General features: G+C 54.3%; 1 protein-coding gene across 1 annotated transcript; it reads left to right on the forward strand.

The window, feature by feature from the left end:
* Positions 1–714: 714 nt before the first annotated feature.
* Positions 715–14,273, forward strand: LOC117397465 (beta-secretase 1). The gene is made up of 9 exons (XM_059010128.1): positions 715–1,632; positions 4,211–4,299; positions 5,917–6,133; positions 6,406–6,543; positions 6,678–6,812; positions 7,371–7,472; positions 7,706–7,855; positions 8,327–8,498; positions 13,482–14,273. Exons 1-9 carry the CDS (start codon positions 1,306–1,308, stop codon positions 13,721–13,723), a joined length of 1,572 nt encoding a protein of 523 aa, XP_058866111.1. The 5' UTR covers positions 715–1,305; the 3' UTR covers positions 13,724–14,273.
* Positions 14,274–15,451: the final 1,178 nt, after the last annotated feature.

Genomic DNA, 15,451 nt, shown 5'->3' on the forward strand with positions numbered 1-15,451 from the left:
TGGGAATAGAAATTTTACCGGATTCGTTTAAAAACAGTGATTCTCATATTTAAACGGAGGTGGCTCTTTCCATAAATACAAATAAAAGGTGTGATTTCAAAACAAAATAAAATGAAATAATAATGATTTGAACCTGCTGATGAGTGCGGACATGCGACACGAGGGAGATATGATTTAAAAACAACGAATAAACTTGGTCTGTGTACACGGAGAACGAATCCTCTTCTTACCCTGAAAGACTTTATTTTATATTTTATATTGAAATATCCTGTAAATGCAGACATAACACTGGCTTTATCTCCTGTGTCTTTTCTAAAATACACTTTACAGAAACAATGTAAGTGATATAGTCACACTATAAACGTTATAATATTATCATTATTAATATCATAGAACACTGATAGTTATTACTGCGCTACATTATTAATTACAACAGTAATAATATTGATATTAATATGAACCCATTAAGCACCAAAATAACTTTTTCTTTAAAAAAATAAAAGAAGAAATCGGAACACGAGCTGTATTATATAATTTGATACGTTACATTTAGACTTTTGCGTTTAACACAATTAGATCCAATTATCATCGCAATCGAGTTAAAGAGACAAGGCAGCCTGTCCTCAAACGAGGACAATGCGCTCAGTGGGTTAATATAATATAATATAATATGATACGTTTGATGCACAGTAATAGCGGGGAGGGACTACAACACACAGAAACTCATATTCCCGTCATGCTCAGCGGGGTCTTCCTGTTGGAAGGTCGCCTGCAGCTCCGGGGCGGACGGGCAGCAGCGAGGCTGATGCGGAGGATGGAGGAGGAATGGCAAACTGAGGGCTGTGATGAGGGGTATCAGGACGCCATGAAAACACCAGGCAGGACCTCCATTGCATGACACATCTGCTGGACCGCATTCCCGTTTGCAGGACTTTAACACTGGGACGATGTCTTCGATTTTCTCTGCTTTGTTGCTAGAAAAAAACACACACACACACACAAGGTAAAATATAACCGTGAAACGGCATCAGATGAAGATTGATATCACCAGCGGTATCTGTTATAATTAATCTAAAGTGGCATGCATCGATTTTGAAACTGGGGATGCAGAACTCTAGTAATCATTTATAAACCGTTATTTATCATCGGAACCGTCTTCATCACCAGCCAGTACATCTCTATGTGTTTTAGTGAAATACATTAAACGTGTAATCTATGGGTTAGTAAATAACTAACAGACACCAAAGAAACACACATCATTTCAGTATACAATTAATAATAATAATAATAATAATAATAATAATAATGATGATGGATCTTCAGCTTGTGCCGTGGCTGCTGCTTTCCTGGACGGTGGTGGAGTTGTTTGAACCCGATAATAAGGATAATGATTATATTGGTTATGGTAACGGGAGAGACGGGCATGTCGGTATCCGGGTGCCTCTTCGCAACGGTATCCAGGATGTGGAATTCGGCGCTCCTCCGCCGCCGCGCGCCAGGGTCCCCAGGTCGGCTCGAGACGCGGACAGCTTTCTGCAAAACATCAATTTTGTGGAGATGATTGACAACTTGAGGGGGAAGTCGGGGCAGGGCTACTACGTGGAAATGACAGTGGGGTCCCCCCCGCAAAAGGTGAGTCTGCCTTCAAGTGCAGTGCGCGCTTCCATTGAGACCCAAGAGCACCCTGGCTTTTTAATCTTAAAGCTGTTATTACCAACCAAAAATCCAAAATGTCCAAATCGCATGGTTTATCATCGGGGTGGTCCTCCGAGCGCTTGAAACTCCCTCGCCTCGCTCTGGGTTTCACAACCAGCTTCATTAAGAAGGGTATCTTTGAAAAATCAGGAGCCAGGAGTCTGCCGTCATCTGAAAAAAAAGCCGTGCTTCAGTCTATTGCACACTAGATGCGTTAATATCGTGCTTGTAATGCATTCAAAACACAGTACATAATTACACAACTGGATACAGCTGTCATAAAAACCATGTGACCAATATTTTATTTCAAGCATTCAGCGTGTGTAATGTATCTAAAAGTTGGGAAGCTAGCAGTGGGCTCCCGAAAATCCTTTACCGTAATGACCGTCTACTCTGTGTGTGTGCAGCCAGGAATGGCATCACGTTCATGTACTGCCCCTTGTGATTGCTAAGCCCTGACCGCTCTACCTGCCACACTTCCTTCTCTGATATGCGTCTCCAGGTGAGGCCATTGTTTCTTTACAATTGAAATAAAAAAGTATGTGCTTGTAATAACCTGTGCTGCACAAACCCCACGTGTTTCTGTATGCTATCAGTTCATCCTGTTAGGTTTTATAAGACATATCATTCATGCCCAAGTCCACAGCAATGTCTTTCCGTACGTTTCCTCTGTAGTCTTGTTGGATTTCTCAGTCTTTGTTGTTTGGCGGCAGTCTTGTAGTGCAGGTACAGGGACCCCGCTGAACCCCACGGAGAGCCCTGGGGTTCAGCAGGCAGGACCCTGGGCTTGTGAAGGGGGCTCTTAAACCACTGTGTCTGGGTTTGAGTCCCCACCCGGTCCTGCATTGGGTAACTGACCCTGAGCAGGATCGCTGAACTAGTTTAGCACCTGCTTGGTATAAAGACCTGGACTGGAATGGATCTCTGGAGAGGGGGCAGAGTTGTGCTCCACAGATTGAAACAATGCAGGCAGTGAGGAAGGAGGCGAGCGTGCCGGAGCCTGAAAGGGTTGTATTGTGCTGGACAGTCAGGACTGGCACAGACCCCCCCTGTAACACACACGACTCACACAGACCCCCCCTCACACACACGACTCACACAGACCCCCCCTCACACACACACGATTCACACAGACCCCCCCTCACACACACGACTCACACAGACCCCCCCCTCACACACACGACTCACACAGACCCCCCCTCACACACACGACTCACACAGACCCCCCCTCACACACACGACTCACACAGACCCCCCTGTAACACACACGACTCACACAGACCCCCCTGTAACACACACGACTCACACAGACCCCCCCTCACACACACGACTCACACAGACCCCCCCTCACACACACGACTCACACAGACCCCCCTGTAACACACACGACTCACACAGACCCCCCTGTAACACACACGACTCACACAGACCCCCCCTCACACACACGACTCACACAGACCCCCCTGTAACACACACGACTCACACAGACCCCCCTGTAACACACACGACTCACACAGACCCCCCTGTAACACACACGACTCACACAGACCCCCCCCTCACACACACGACTCACACAGACCCCCCTGTAACACACACGACTCACACAGACCCCCCTGTAACACACACGACTCACACAGACCCCCCCCTCACACACACGACTCACACAGACCTCCCTGTAACACACACGACTCACACAGACCCCCCTGTAACACACACGACTCACACAGACCCCCCTGTAACACACACGACTCACACAGACCCCCCCCTCACACACACGACTCACACAGACCCCCCCTCACACACACACATACCAGCTTGATTAGCCAGTGTGCAGGTTACAAGCTCAGGTGTGCAATGGGAGTTTTCATCCCAGCAGCTCTACCCTGATTCAGTGGGGTCGCTGAGCGTCTCTCTCTCTCTCTCTCTCTCTCCTGCTCCTCACATTGCGCAGTGTCAGGCCGCTCGCTGGCTTCCTCGGGTCAGGTTTCCAGGAGAAAGCTGATGAATTATTCACGCGTCCTTTGAAGACTTCCTGTCTCCCCTCCCAGCTCTCGCTGTGCAGCGTGTTGGCCTGGTGCGCTCAACGTCCGTCTGTAACTCTTAAACACTCAACAGGGCTGCATTTAGACGTCATAAATTCAAGGACAAACATTCGGACATTGAAAACGAGCTGCAGAGGAGCGTCTGCGTTCAGGTTTCTCTCAGGAAGTATTCCTAAGGCTCTAATAAAAGTTGGGATTTGAAGGAGTGATGGCTAAGCAGGCAGGTTTAGAAACTCCTGCCATCCCTTTCTCTCCCAGCAGTGCCCTCGTTCGGAAAAGCAAGGCTGGAACAGTCTATTTAACGTCAAACTCCTGCTCCTGATCATTTCAAGCAGACTTACCGCAAAATGAGCTTAATTACTACGTGGAGTTCTCCTTAATACGCTGACTTCTGTTGCCATAAGCGTGTTGACAGTGGGAGGGTGCAGATGCTCTCGGTCTGTGTAACCTGCTGTGCTCTCTCCTCTGTGCAGCTCAATATCCTGGTGGACACGGGGAGCAGTAACTTCGCGGTGGGCGCTGCGCCGCACCCTTTCCTCAGGAGGTTCTACCGTCGGGAGCTGTGAGTGTCCTCTCTCTGCGGTGTGCGGGTCACACAGCGTGGGGCAGGGCTGCACTGTTCCAGTCCTACAGGTCCTGAAGTCTGCATTCCTCCTCTTCAATTCGTTTACTCTCTGGACCTCGCGGACCGGACTGTGCAGCCCTGGCCGGTGCATTTGTTTGATAGGAGTTAGGTTGTTTATCTCTCATTCAAACACTGAAGAGTGCTACATTTATAAACACTGAACGAAATAAAACTGACAGGTGTTTTGTCTAGACGTCTAATTTTTATAATTTTAAAAAGTGTATTTTCTTAATTTTTTTTTTTTAAATTCGGTCATTTTACACTTTTGGGGTCAAATGCTTTTGAAAGCAGACCCATAGTGAGAGCATGGCAAAACAAACAGGGTTAAGGGCAATAAAAGTCTCCTCCAGACCTCGCCTTGTAAGCGTTCAGGGTGGTGTGTTGTGGGTGAAGCACGTCCCTCGCTGCCTCTCTGCTCCCTGTGCAGGGCTCCATCTCCATGGCAGCACGGCAAACAGCACCGGATCAGCAATCCCAGCTCTCCCTCACCTCTGCCTGTGTCTTTCTGCCTCCAGCAGGATCTGCTGTGCGGCAAACTAAACATGCACTAACTTTATATGGCGGCTGTATAAACTCCCTTTGTGTAAAGCCCTGCTGTGTTGCTGCTCTCGTGCCCTCCCTGCTGTGTTGCTGCTCTCGTGCCCTCCCTGCTGTGTTGCTGCTCTCGTGCCCTCCCTGCTGTGTTGCTGCTCTCGTGCCCTCCCTGCTGTGTTGCTGCTCTCGTGCCCTCCCTGCTGTGTTGCTGCTCTCGTGCCCTCCCTGCTGTGTTGCTGCTCTCGTGCCCTCCCTGCTGTGTTGCTGCTCTCGTCCCCTCCCTGCTGTGTTGCTGCTCTCGTGCCCTCCCTGCTGTGTTGCTGCTCTCGTGCCCTCCCTGCTGTGTTGCTGCTCTCGTGCCCTCCCTGCTGTGTTGCTGCTCTCGTGCCCTCCCTGCTGTGTTGCTGCTCTCGTGCCCTCCCTGCTGTGTTGCTGCTCTCGTGCCCTCCCTGCTGTGTTGCTGCTCTCGTGCCCTCCCTGCTGTGTTGCTGCTCTCGTGCCCTCCCTGCTGTGTTGCTGCTCTCGTCCCCTCCCTGCTGTGTTGCTGCTCTCGTGCCCTCCCTGCTGTGTTGCTGCTCTCGTGCCCTCCCTGCTGTGTTGCTGCTCTCGTGCCCTCCCTGCTGTGTTGCTGCTCTCGTGCCCTCCCTGCTGTGTTGCTGCTCTCGTGCCCTCCCTGCTGTGTTGCTGCTCTCGTGCCCTCCCTGCTGTGTTGCTGCTCTCGTGCCCTCCCTGCTGTGTTGCTGCTCTCGTGCCCTCCCTGCTGTGTTGCTGCTCTCGTCCCCTCCCTGCTGTGTTGCTGCTCTCGTGCCCTCCCTGCTGTGTTGCTGTTCTCGTGCCCTCCCTGCTGTGTTGCTGTTCTCGTGCCCTTCCTGCTGTGTTGCTGCTCTCGTGCCCTCCCTGCTGTGTTGCTGCTCTCGTGCCCTCCCTGCTGTGTTGCTGCTCTCGTGCCCTCCCTGCTGTGTTGCTGTTCTCGTGCCCTCCCTGCTGTGTTGCTGTGTTGACTGTCCTTCTCTCTCGCAGCTCCAGCACGTACCGGGACCTGCGCAGGAGCGTCTATGTCCCGTACACACAGGGGAAATGGGAGGGGCAGCTCGGCACAGACCTCGTCTCCATCCCTCACGGGCCCAGCGTCACGGTGCGAGCCAACATCGCCGCCATCACGCAGTCAGACAAGTTCTTCATCAATGGATCCAACTGGGAGGGCATTCTGGGGCTGGCGTACGCCGAGATAGCCAGGGTGAGAGGGGAGGGGAGGGGAGGGGAGGAGAGGAGAGCACATTCCTCAGGGCATTCTGGGGCTGACCTCTCCATCGCTGCAGTGTGTTTGGTCATGCTGATGAATCAGAAGCAGTGCTTTTGTGCTGCTGTGTTTTTCATGTTATTGATTTTATAATCAGTCAGTTTGTTCTCCCTTCCTCTCTCTCTCCTTCCCTCCCTCCCTCCCTCCCTCCCTCCCTCTCTCTCTCTCTCCCTCCCCCCTCTCTCTCCTTTTCTCTCTCCTCCTCTCAGCCTGATGAGACTCTGGAGCCCTTCTTCGACTCCTTGGTAAAGCAGACCCGCGTCCCGAACCTCTTCTCTCTGCAGCTCTGTGGAGCCGGCCTCCTCCTCAACGAGTCCGAGACCACCGCGTCTGTGGGGGGCAGCATGGTGAGGAGAGGGGGGTGGGGAGGAGGCAGACCGGAGGTTCGAGCTGTGGGGATGGGAAGCTGTCTAGTTGTTGATATTGATGAAGATGAAGATCTATATTACCGGACTTCACCTTTCACCCCGGCTCCTTGCAGATCATTGGCGGCACTGACCCCTCCCTCCACATCGGCAGCATCTGGTACACACCAATCAGGAAGGAGTGGTACTATGAGGTCATCATCGTGAAGATTGAGATCAACGGACAGGACCTGAAGATGGACTGCAAAGAGGTACGGAGGACACCCCAAAACACTGACAAAAAAAACTGCACCCCGACACACTGCACCCCAACACAGACACCAACACCCTGCACCCCGACACCCTGCACCCTGACACACTGACACCACGCTGCACCCTGACACACTGACACCACGCTGCACCCTGACACCCCGACATCCTGCACCCCGACACCCTGCACCCTGACACACTGACACCACCCTGCACCCCGACACCCTGCACCCTGACACACTGACACCACCCTGCACCCGACACCCTGACACCCTGACACCACGCTGCACCCTGACACCCTGCACCCCGACACACTGACACCACCCTGCACCCCGACACCCTGCACCCTGACACCCTGACACCCTGACACCACGCTGCACCCTGACACACTGCACCCCAACACACTGACACCACCCTGCACCCCGACACACTGACACCACGCTGCATTCTACGCAGCAGCAGCAGGGTCAGGCCTGGTGAAAAAGTGTGCAGTTGTATTGCACTCCCGATTTCTAAGCCTCTCTCTCTCCCTTCTCCCTTCCCTCCTCTCGTTCTCTCAGTATAACTATGACAAGAGCATCGTCGACAGCGGCACCACAAACCTGCGTCTGCCCAGGAAGGTGTTCCAGTCTGCCGTCAAGGCCATCAAAGCTGCTTCCTCTGTGAGTAGCAGTGATCAGACAACAAGGCTGCTGACACAGATCTGTGCCTCTAACAATGCACGCAGACCGACTCCCAAAATCAAATGGCTTACAGAGAGGAAGGTGGAATACGTGTTTCCAAACGTAGAAGTGAATTCTCGACGCTGGCAGTTTTGTTTCATTACGCCCACATGTAGCAGTGTGTAAGGCTGCAGGCGTGTTTATCGATGGCTTTGTATTTCCCCTCTCTGCAGACAGAGAAGTTCCCAGATGGTTTCTGGCTGGGGGAGCAGCTGGTCTGCTGGCAGGTTGGCACCACGCCCTGGCACATCTTCCCAGTCATATCCCTGTATCTGATGGGCGAGTCGACCAACCAGTCCTTCAGAATCACAATCCTGCCTCAGGTCAGTCAACCAGCTGACCAATGATCTGATTAACCAACCAACTAACCAACCCTAACTAACTAACTAACTAACTGGAGAATTGAGGATCTCCAAGCAGCACGCTAAACAAGGGGAACCTGCTCCATGGTTTTTTCAGTTGTTAAATTTCTACTGTAGGTAAAACTATAAAAACTTTAGGTCAAGTAGACAGAGGTTTCAGCAAGTGCCTTCTCCAGCATCCTCGACTCCACTAGATTCAGTGTACCGTGTGTCGCATTCAGTTTTTCGTGACACGGCCACTCACTCAGACAGCGTGCATCCGTTTCTGTTCTCTGGTCCACTGAGGATCTTGAGAGCAGTACGCTGGAGAAGGCACCGGCCGAACCGTCTGCTTGACTTGATGTGTTTCTATTGCTTTACCTGGCTTCCGATTGGAGCGTGTGCTGAGGTTCAGGATGTGTTCAGTTCCTAACCCCTGACTCCCTCCCTCAGCAATACCTGCGGCCAGTGGAGGATGTGGCCACCTCTCAGGATGACTGTTACAAGTTTGCAATCTCGCAGTCCAGCACGGGCACAGTGATGGGCGCCGTCATCATGGAGGGGTTCTACGTGGTGTTTGACCGCGCCCACAAGAGGATCGGCTTCGCTGTGAGCACCTGCCACGGTGAGACCCCAAAACTAACCCTCTCCCCAACCCCAAAACTAACCCTCTCTCCAACCCCAAACCTCTCCCCAACCCCAACCCCAACACTAACCCTCTCTCCAACCCCAAACCTCTCCCCAACCCCAACACTAACCCTCTCCACAACCCCAACACTAACCCTCTCCCCAACCCCAACACTAACCCGCACTCCAACCCCAAACCTCTCCACAACCCCAACACTAACCCTCTCCACAACCCCAACACTAACCCTCTCTCCAACCCCAACACTAACCCTCTCTCCAACCCCAAACCTCTCCCCAACCCCAACACTAACCCTCTCTCCAACCCCAACACTAACCCCTCCCCAACCCCAACACTAACCCTCTCCCCAACCCCAAACCTCTCCCCAACCCCAACACTAACCCTCTCCCCAACCCCAAACCTCTCCCCAACCCCAACACTAACCCTCTCCCCAACCCCAACACTAACCCTCTCCCCAACCCCAAACCTCTCCACAACCCCAACATTAACCCTCTCCACAACCCCAACACTAACCCTCTCCCCAACCCCAAACCTCTCCCCAACCCCAACACTAACCCTCTCCCCAACCCCAAACCTCTCCACAACCCCAACATTAACCCTCTCCACAACCCCAACACTAACCCTCTCCCCAACCCCAAACCTCTCCCCAACCCCAACACTAACCCTCTCTCCAACCCCAAACCTCTCCCCAACCCCAACACTAACCCTCTCCACAACCCCAACACTAACCCTCTCCCCAACCCCAAACCTCTCCCCAACCCCAACACTAACCCTCTCTCCAACCCCAAACCCCAAACCTCTCCCCAACCCCAACACTAACCCTCTCCACAACCCCAACCCCAAACCTCTCCCCAACCCCAACACTAACCCTCTCTCCAACCCCAAACCTCTCCCCAACCCCAACACTAACCCTCTCCACAACCCCAACACTAACCCTTTCCCCAACCCCAACACTAACCCTCTCTCAAACCCCAAACCTCTCCCCAACCCCAACACTAACCCTCTCTCCAACCCCAAACCCCAAACCTCTCCCCAACCCCAACACTAACCCTCTCCACAACCCCAACCCCAAACCTCTCCCCAACCCCAACCCCAAACCTCTCCCCAACCCCAACACTAACCCTCTCCCCAACCCCAACACTAACCCTCTCCCCAACCCCAAACCTCTCCCCAACCCCAACACTAACCCTCTCCCCAACCCCAAACCTCTCCACAACCCCAACACTAACCCTCTCCACAACCCCAACACTAACCCTCTCCCCAACCCCAACCCTCTCCCCAACCCCAACACTAACCCTTTCCCCAACCCCAAACCTCTCCCCAACCCCAACACTAACCCTCTCTCCAACCCCAAACCTCTCCCCAACCCCAACCCCAAACCTCTCCCCAACCCCAACACTAACCCTCTCCCCAACCCCAACACTAACCCTCTCCCCAACCCCAACACTAACCCTCTCCCCAACCCCAAACCTCTCCCCAACCCCAACAATAACCCTCTCTCCAACCCCAAACCTCTCCCCAACCCCAACACTAACCCTCTCTCCAACCCCAAACCCCAAACCTCTCCCCAACCCCAACACTAACCCTCTCCACAACCCCAACCCCAAACCTCTCCCCAACCCCAACACTAACCCTCTCCCCAACCCCAAACCTCTCCCCAACCCCAACGCTCTCCCCAACCCCAACACTAACCCTCTCCCCAACACTAACCCTCTCCCCAACCCCAAACCTCTCTCCAACCCCAAAGCTCTCCACAACCCCAACCCCAAACCTCTCCACAACCCCAACCCCAAACCTCTCCACAACCCCAACCCCAAACCTCTCCACAACCCCAACATTAACCCTCTCCACAACCCCAACACTAACCCTCTCCCCAACCCCAAACCTCTCCCCAACCCCAACACTAACCCTCTCTCCAACCCCAAACCTCTCCCCAACCCCAACACTAACCCTCTCCACAACCCCAACCCCAAACCTCTCCCCAACCCCAACACTAACCCTCTCCCCAACCCCAAACCTCTCCCCAACCCCAACACTAACCCTCTCTCCAACCCCAACACTAACCCTCTCTCCAACCCCAAACCTCTCCCCAACCCCAACACTAACCCTCTCCCCAACCCCAAAGCTCTCCCCAACCCCAACACTAACCCTCTCTCCAACCCCAAAGCTCTCCACAACCCCAACACTAACCCTCTCCACAACCCCAACACTAACCCTCTCCACAACCCCAACACTAACCCTCTCCACAACCCCAACACTAACCCTCTCCCCAACCCCAGCCTCTCCCCAACACTAACCCTCTCCCCAACCCCAACACTAACCCTCTCTCCAACCCCAACACTAACCCTCTCTCCAACCCCAACACTAACCCTCTCTCCAACCCCAACACTAACCCTCTCTCCAACCCCAACACTAACCCTCTCCCCAACCCCAACACTAACCCTCTCCCCAACCCCAAACCTCTCCCCAACCCCAACACTAACCCTCTCCCCAACCCCAAACCTCTCCCCAACCCCAACACTAACCCTCTCTCCAACCCCAAACCTCTCCCCAACCCCAACACTAACCCTCTCTCCAACCCCAACACTAACCCTCTCTCCAACCCCAACACTAACCCTCTCCACAACCCCAACACTAACCCTCTCCCCAACCCCAACACTAACCCTCTCCACAACCCCAACACTAACCCTCTCCCCAACCCCAACACTAACCCTCTCCCCAACCCCAAACCTCTCTCCAACCCCAACACTAACCCTCTCCCCAACCCCAAACCTCTCCCCAACCCCAACACTAACCCTCTCTCCAACCCCAAACCTCTCCCCAACCCCAAACCTCTCCCCAACCCCAACACTAACCCTCTCCACAACCCCAACACTAACCCTCTCTCCAACCCCAACACTAACCCTCTCTCCAACCCCAAACCTCTCCCCAACCCCAACACTAACCCTCTCTCCAACCCCAAACCTCTCCCCAACCCCAACACTAACCCTCTCCCCAACCCCAACACTAACCCTCTCCCCGACCCCAACACTAACCCTCTCCAACCCCAAACCTCTCCCCAACCCCAACACTAACCCTCTCCCCAACCCCAAACCTCTCCCCAACCCCAACACTAACCCTCTCCCCAACCCAAACCCCAAACCTCTCCCCAACCCCAACCCCAAACCTCTCCCCAACCCCAACCCTCTCCCCAACCCCAACACTAACCCTCTCCCCAACCCCAACACTAACCCTCTCCCCAACCCCAAACCTCTCCCCAACCCCAACACTAACCCTCTCTCCAACCCCAAACCTCTCCCCAACCCCAACACTAACCCTCTCTCCAACCCCAAACCTCTCCCCAACCCCAACACTAACCCTCTCCCCAACCCCAACACTAACCCTCTCCACAACCCCAACACTAACCCTCTCCCCAACCCCAAACCTCTCCCCAACCCCAACACTAACCCTCTCTCCAACCCCAAAGCTCTCCCCACCTCTCCCCAACCCCAACACTAACCCTCTCTCCAACCCCAACACTAACCCTCTCCCCGACCCCAACACTAACCCTCTCCCCGACCCCAAACCTCTCCCCAACCCCAACACTAACCCTCTCCCCAACCCCAAACCTCTCCCCAACCCCAACACTAACCCTCTCTCCAACCCCAAACCTCTCCCCAACCCCAACACTAACCCTCTCTCCAACCCCAAACCTCTCCCCAACCCCAACACTAACCCTCTCCCCAACCCCAAACCTCTCTCCAACCCCAACACTAACCCTCTCTCCAACCCCAAACCTCTCCCCAACCCCAACACTAACCTTCTCTCCAACCCCAAACCTCTCCCCAACCCCAACACTAACCCTCTCCACAACCCCAACACTAACCCTCTCTCCAACCCCAACACTAACCCTCTCTCCAACCCCAAACCTCTCCCCAACCCCAACACTAACCCTCTCTCCAACCCCAAACCTCTCCCCAACCCCAACACTAACCCTCTCCCCAACCCCAACACTAACCCTCTCCCCAACCCCAAACCTCTCCCCAACCCCAACACTAACCCTCTCTCCAACCCCAAACCTCTCCCCAACCCCAACACTAACCCTCTCCCCAACCCCAAACCTCTCCCCAACCCCAACACTAACCCTCTCCACAACCCCAACACTAACCCTCTCTCCAACCCCAACACTAACCCTCTCTCCAACCCCAAACCTCTCCCCAACACTAACCCTCTCTCCAACCCCAAACCTCTCCCCAACCCCAACACTAACCCTCTCCCCAACCCCAACACTAACCCTCTCCCCAACCCCAAACCTCTCCCCAACCCCAAACCTCTCCCCAACCCCAACACTAACCCTCTCTCCAACCCCAAACCTCTCTCCAACCCCAACACTAACCCTCTCTCCAACCCCAACACTAACCCTCTCCAACCCCAAACCTCTCCCCAACCCCAACACTAACCCTCTCTCCAACCCCAAACCTCTCCCCAACCCCAACACTAACCCTCTCTCCAACCCCAAACCTCTCCCCAACCCCAACACTAACCCTCTCCCCAACCCCAAAGCTTTCCCCACCTCTCCCCAACCGCAACCCTGTCCCCTACCCTCTCCCAACACCAACACTCCGACCCTCCCCAACCATCTTCTCAACCCTCTCCCCCTCCAACCCTCCCCAACCATCTCCTCAACCCTCTCCCCCTCCAACCCTCCCCAACCCCAATACTCTCCCACAGTCAGACTGCAAGTCAGGTACTGAGACGGCAACTGAGTCTTTCAACTATCGTGAGACAGTCATGCGACAAGACCAACAAATTACAATAAAGGTAGTCCAGGAGTCCCAGGACAAGCGGCCCTGAGCGACAGTCGCAAGACTCAAGTACCGTATGCGCCAGCCTTGACCCGCAGCCACACCCTCCTTCCTGTGTAGCCCCTCTCTCCTCCCTGCACACTGCCTCTCCTTGTATAACGCCTCTATCCCTCCCCAGTGCACGACGAGTTCCGCACGGCGACGGTGGAGGGCCCCTTCCTGTTCGGGGACATGGAGGATTGTGGGTACAATATCCCGCAGACGGACGAGTCGACGCTGATGACGATCGCGTACGTGATGGCGGCGGTGTGCGGCCTGTTCATGCTGCCGCTGTGCCTCATGGTGTTCCAGTGGCGCTGCTTCCGCTGCCTGCGCCGCCCAGGGGGAGACTTCGCAGACGACATCTCACTGCTGAAATAAAGAAAAACCACTGGAGACAAACCCGGACCCACCCTGGAGAAACCCGTACCCCCGATTCAAACAGAACCACTGGAGACAAACCCGTACCCCCGATTCAAACAGAACCACCCTGGAGAAACCCGGACCCCCGATTCAAACAGAACCACCCTGGAGAAACCCGGACCCCTGATTCAAACAGAACCACTGGAGACAAACCCGGACCCCCGATTCAAACAGAACCACCCTGGAGAAACCCGGACCCCCGATTCAAACAGAACCACTGGAGACAAACCCGGACCCCCGATTCAAACAGAACCACCCTGGAGAAACCCGGACCCCCGATTCAAACAGAACCACCCTGGAGAAACCCTGACCCCCGATTCAAACAGAACCACCCTGGAGAAACCCGGACCCCCGATTCAAACAGAACCACCCTGGAGAAACCCGGACCCCCGATTCAAACAGAACCACCCTGGAGAAACCCGAACCCCTGATTCAAACAGAACCACCCTGGAGAAACCTGGACCCCCGATTCAAACAGAACCACTGGAGACAAACCCGGACCCCTGATTCAAACAGAACCACCCTGGAGAAACCTGGACCCCCGATTCAAACAGAACCACCCTGGAGAAACCTGGACCCCTGATTCAAACAGAAACACCCTGGAGAAACCCGAACCCCCCGATTCAAACAGAACCACCCTGGAGAAACCCGAACCCCCCGATTCAAACAGAACCACCCTGGAGAAACCTGGACCCCCGATTCAAACAGAACCACCCTGGAGAAACCCGGACCCCCGATTCAAACAGAACCACTGGAGACAAACCCGGAGCCCCGATTCAAACAGAACCACCCTGGAGAAACCCGGACCCCCGATTCAAACAGAACCACCCTGGAGAAACCCGGACCCCCGATTCAAACAGAACCACCCTGGAGACAAACCCAGACCCCCGATTCAAACAGAACCACCCTGGAGAAACCCGGACCCCCGATTCCAACAGAACCACCCTGGAGACAAACCCGGACCCCCGATTCAAACAGAACCACTGGAGACAAACCCAGACCCCCCGATTCAAACAGAACCACCCTGGAGAAACCCGGACCCCCGATTCAAACAGAACCACCCTGGAGAAACCCGGACCCCCGATTCCAACAGAACCACCCTGGAGACAAACCCGGACCCCCGATTCAAACAGAACCACTGGAGACAAACCCGGACCCCCGATTCAAACAGAACCACCCTGGAGAAACCCGGACCCCCGATTCAAACAGAACCACCCTGGAGAAACCCGTACCCCCGATTCAAACAGAACCACTGGAGACAAACCCAGACCCCCCGATTCAAACAGAACCACCCTGGAGAAACCCAGACCCCCGATTCAAACAGAACCACCCTGGAGAAACCCGAACCCCCCGATTCAAACAGAACCACTGGAGACAAACCCGGACCCCCGATTCAAACAGAACCACCCTGGAGAAACCCGGACCCCCGATTCAAACAGAACCACCCTGGAGAAACCCGGACCCCCGATTCAAACAGAACCACCCTGGAGAAACCCGGACCCCCGATTCAAACAGAACCACCCTGGAGAAACCCGAACCCCTGATTCAAACAGAACCACCCTGGAGAAACCTGGACCCCTGATTCAAACAGAACCACTGGAGACAAACCCGGAGCCCCCGATTCAAACAGAACCACCCTGGAGAAACCCGGACCCCCGATTCAAACAGAACCACCCTGGAGAAACC

Source organism: Acipenser ruthenus, chromosome 40 (assembly GCF_902713425.1).
Source record: "Acipenser ruthenus chromosome 40, fAciRut3.2 maternal haplotype, whole genome shotgun sequence".
Taxonomy (NCBI): domain Eukaryota; kingdom Metazoa; phylum Chordata; class Actinopteri; order Acipenseriformes; family Acipenseridae; genus Acipenser; species Acipenser ruthenus.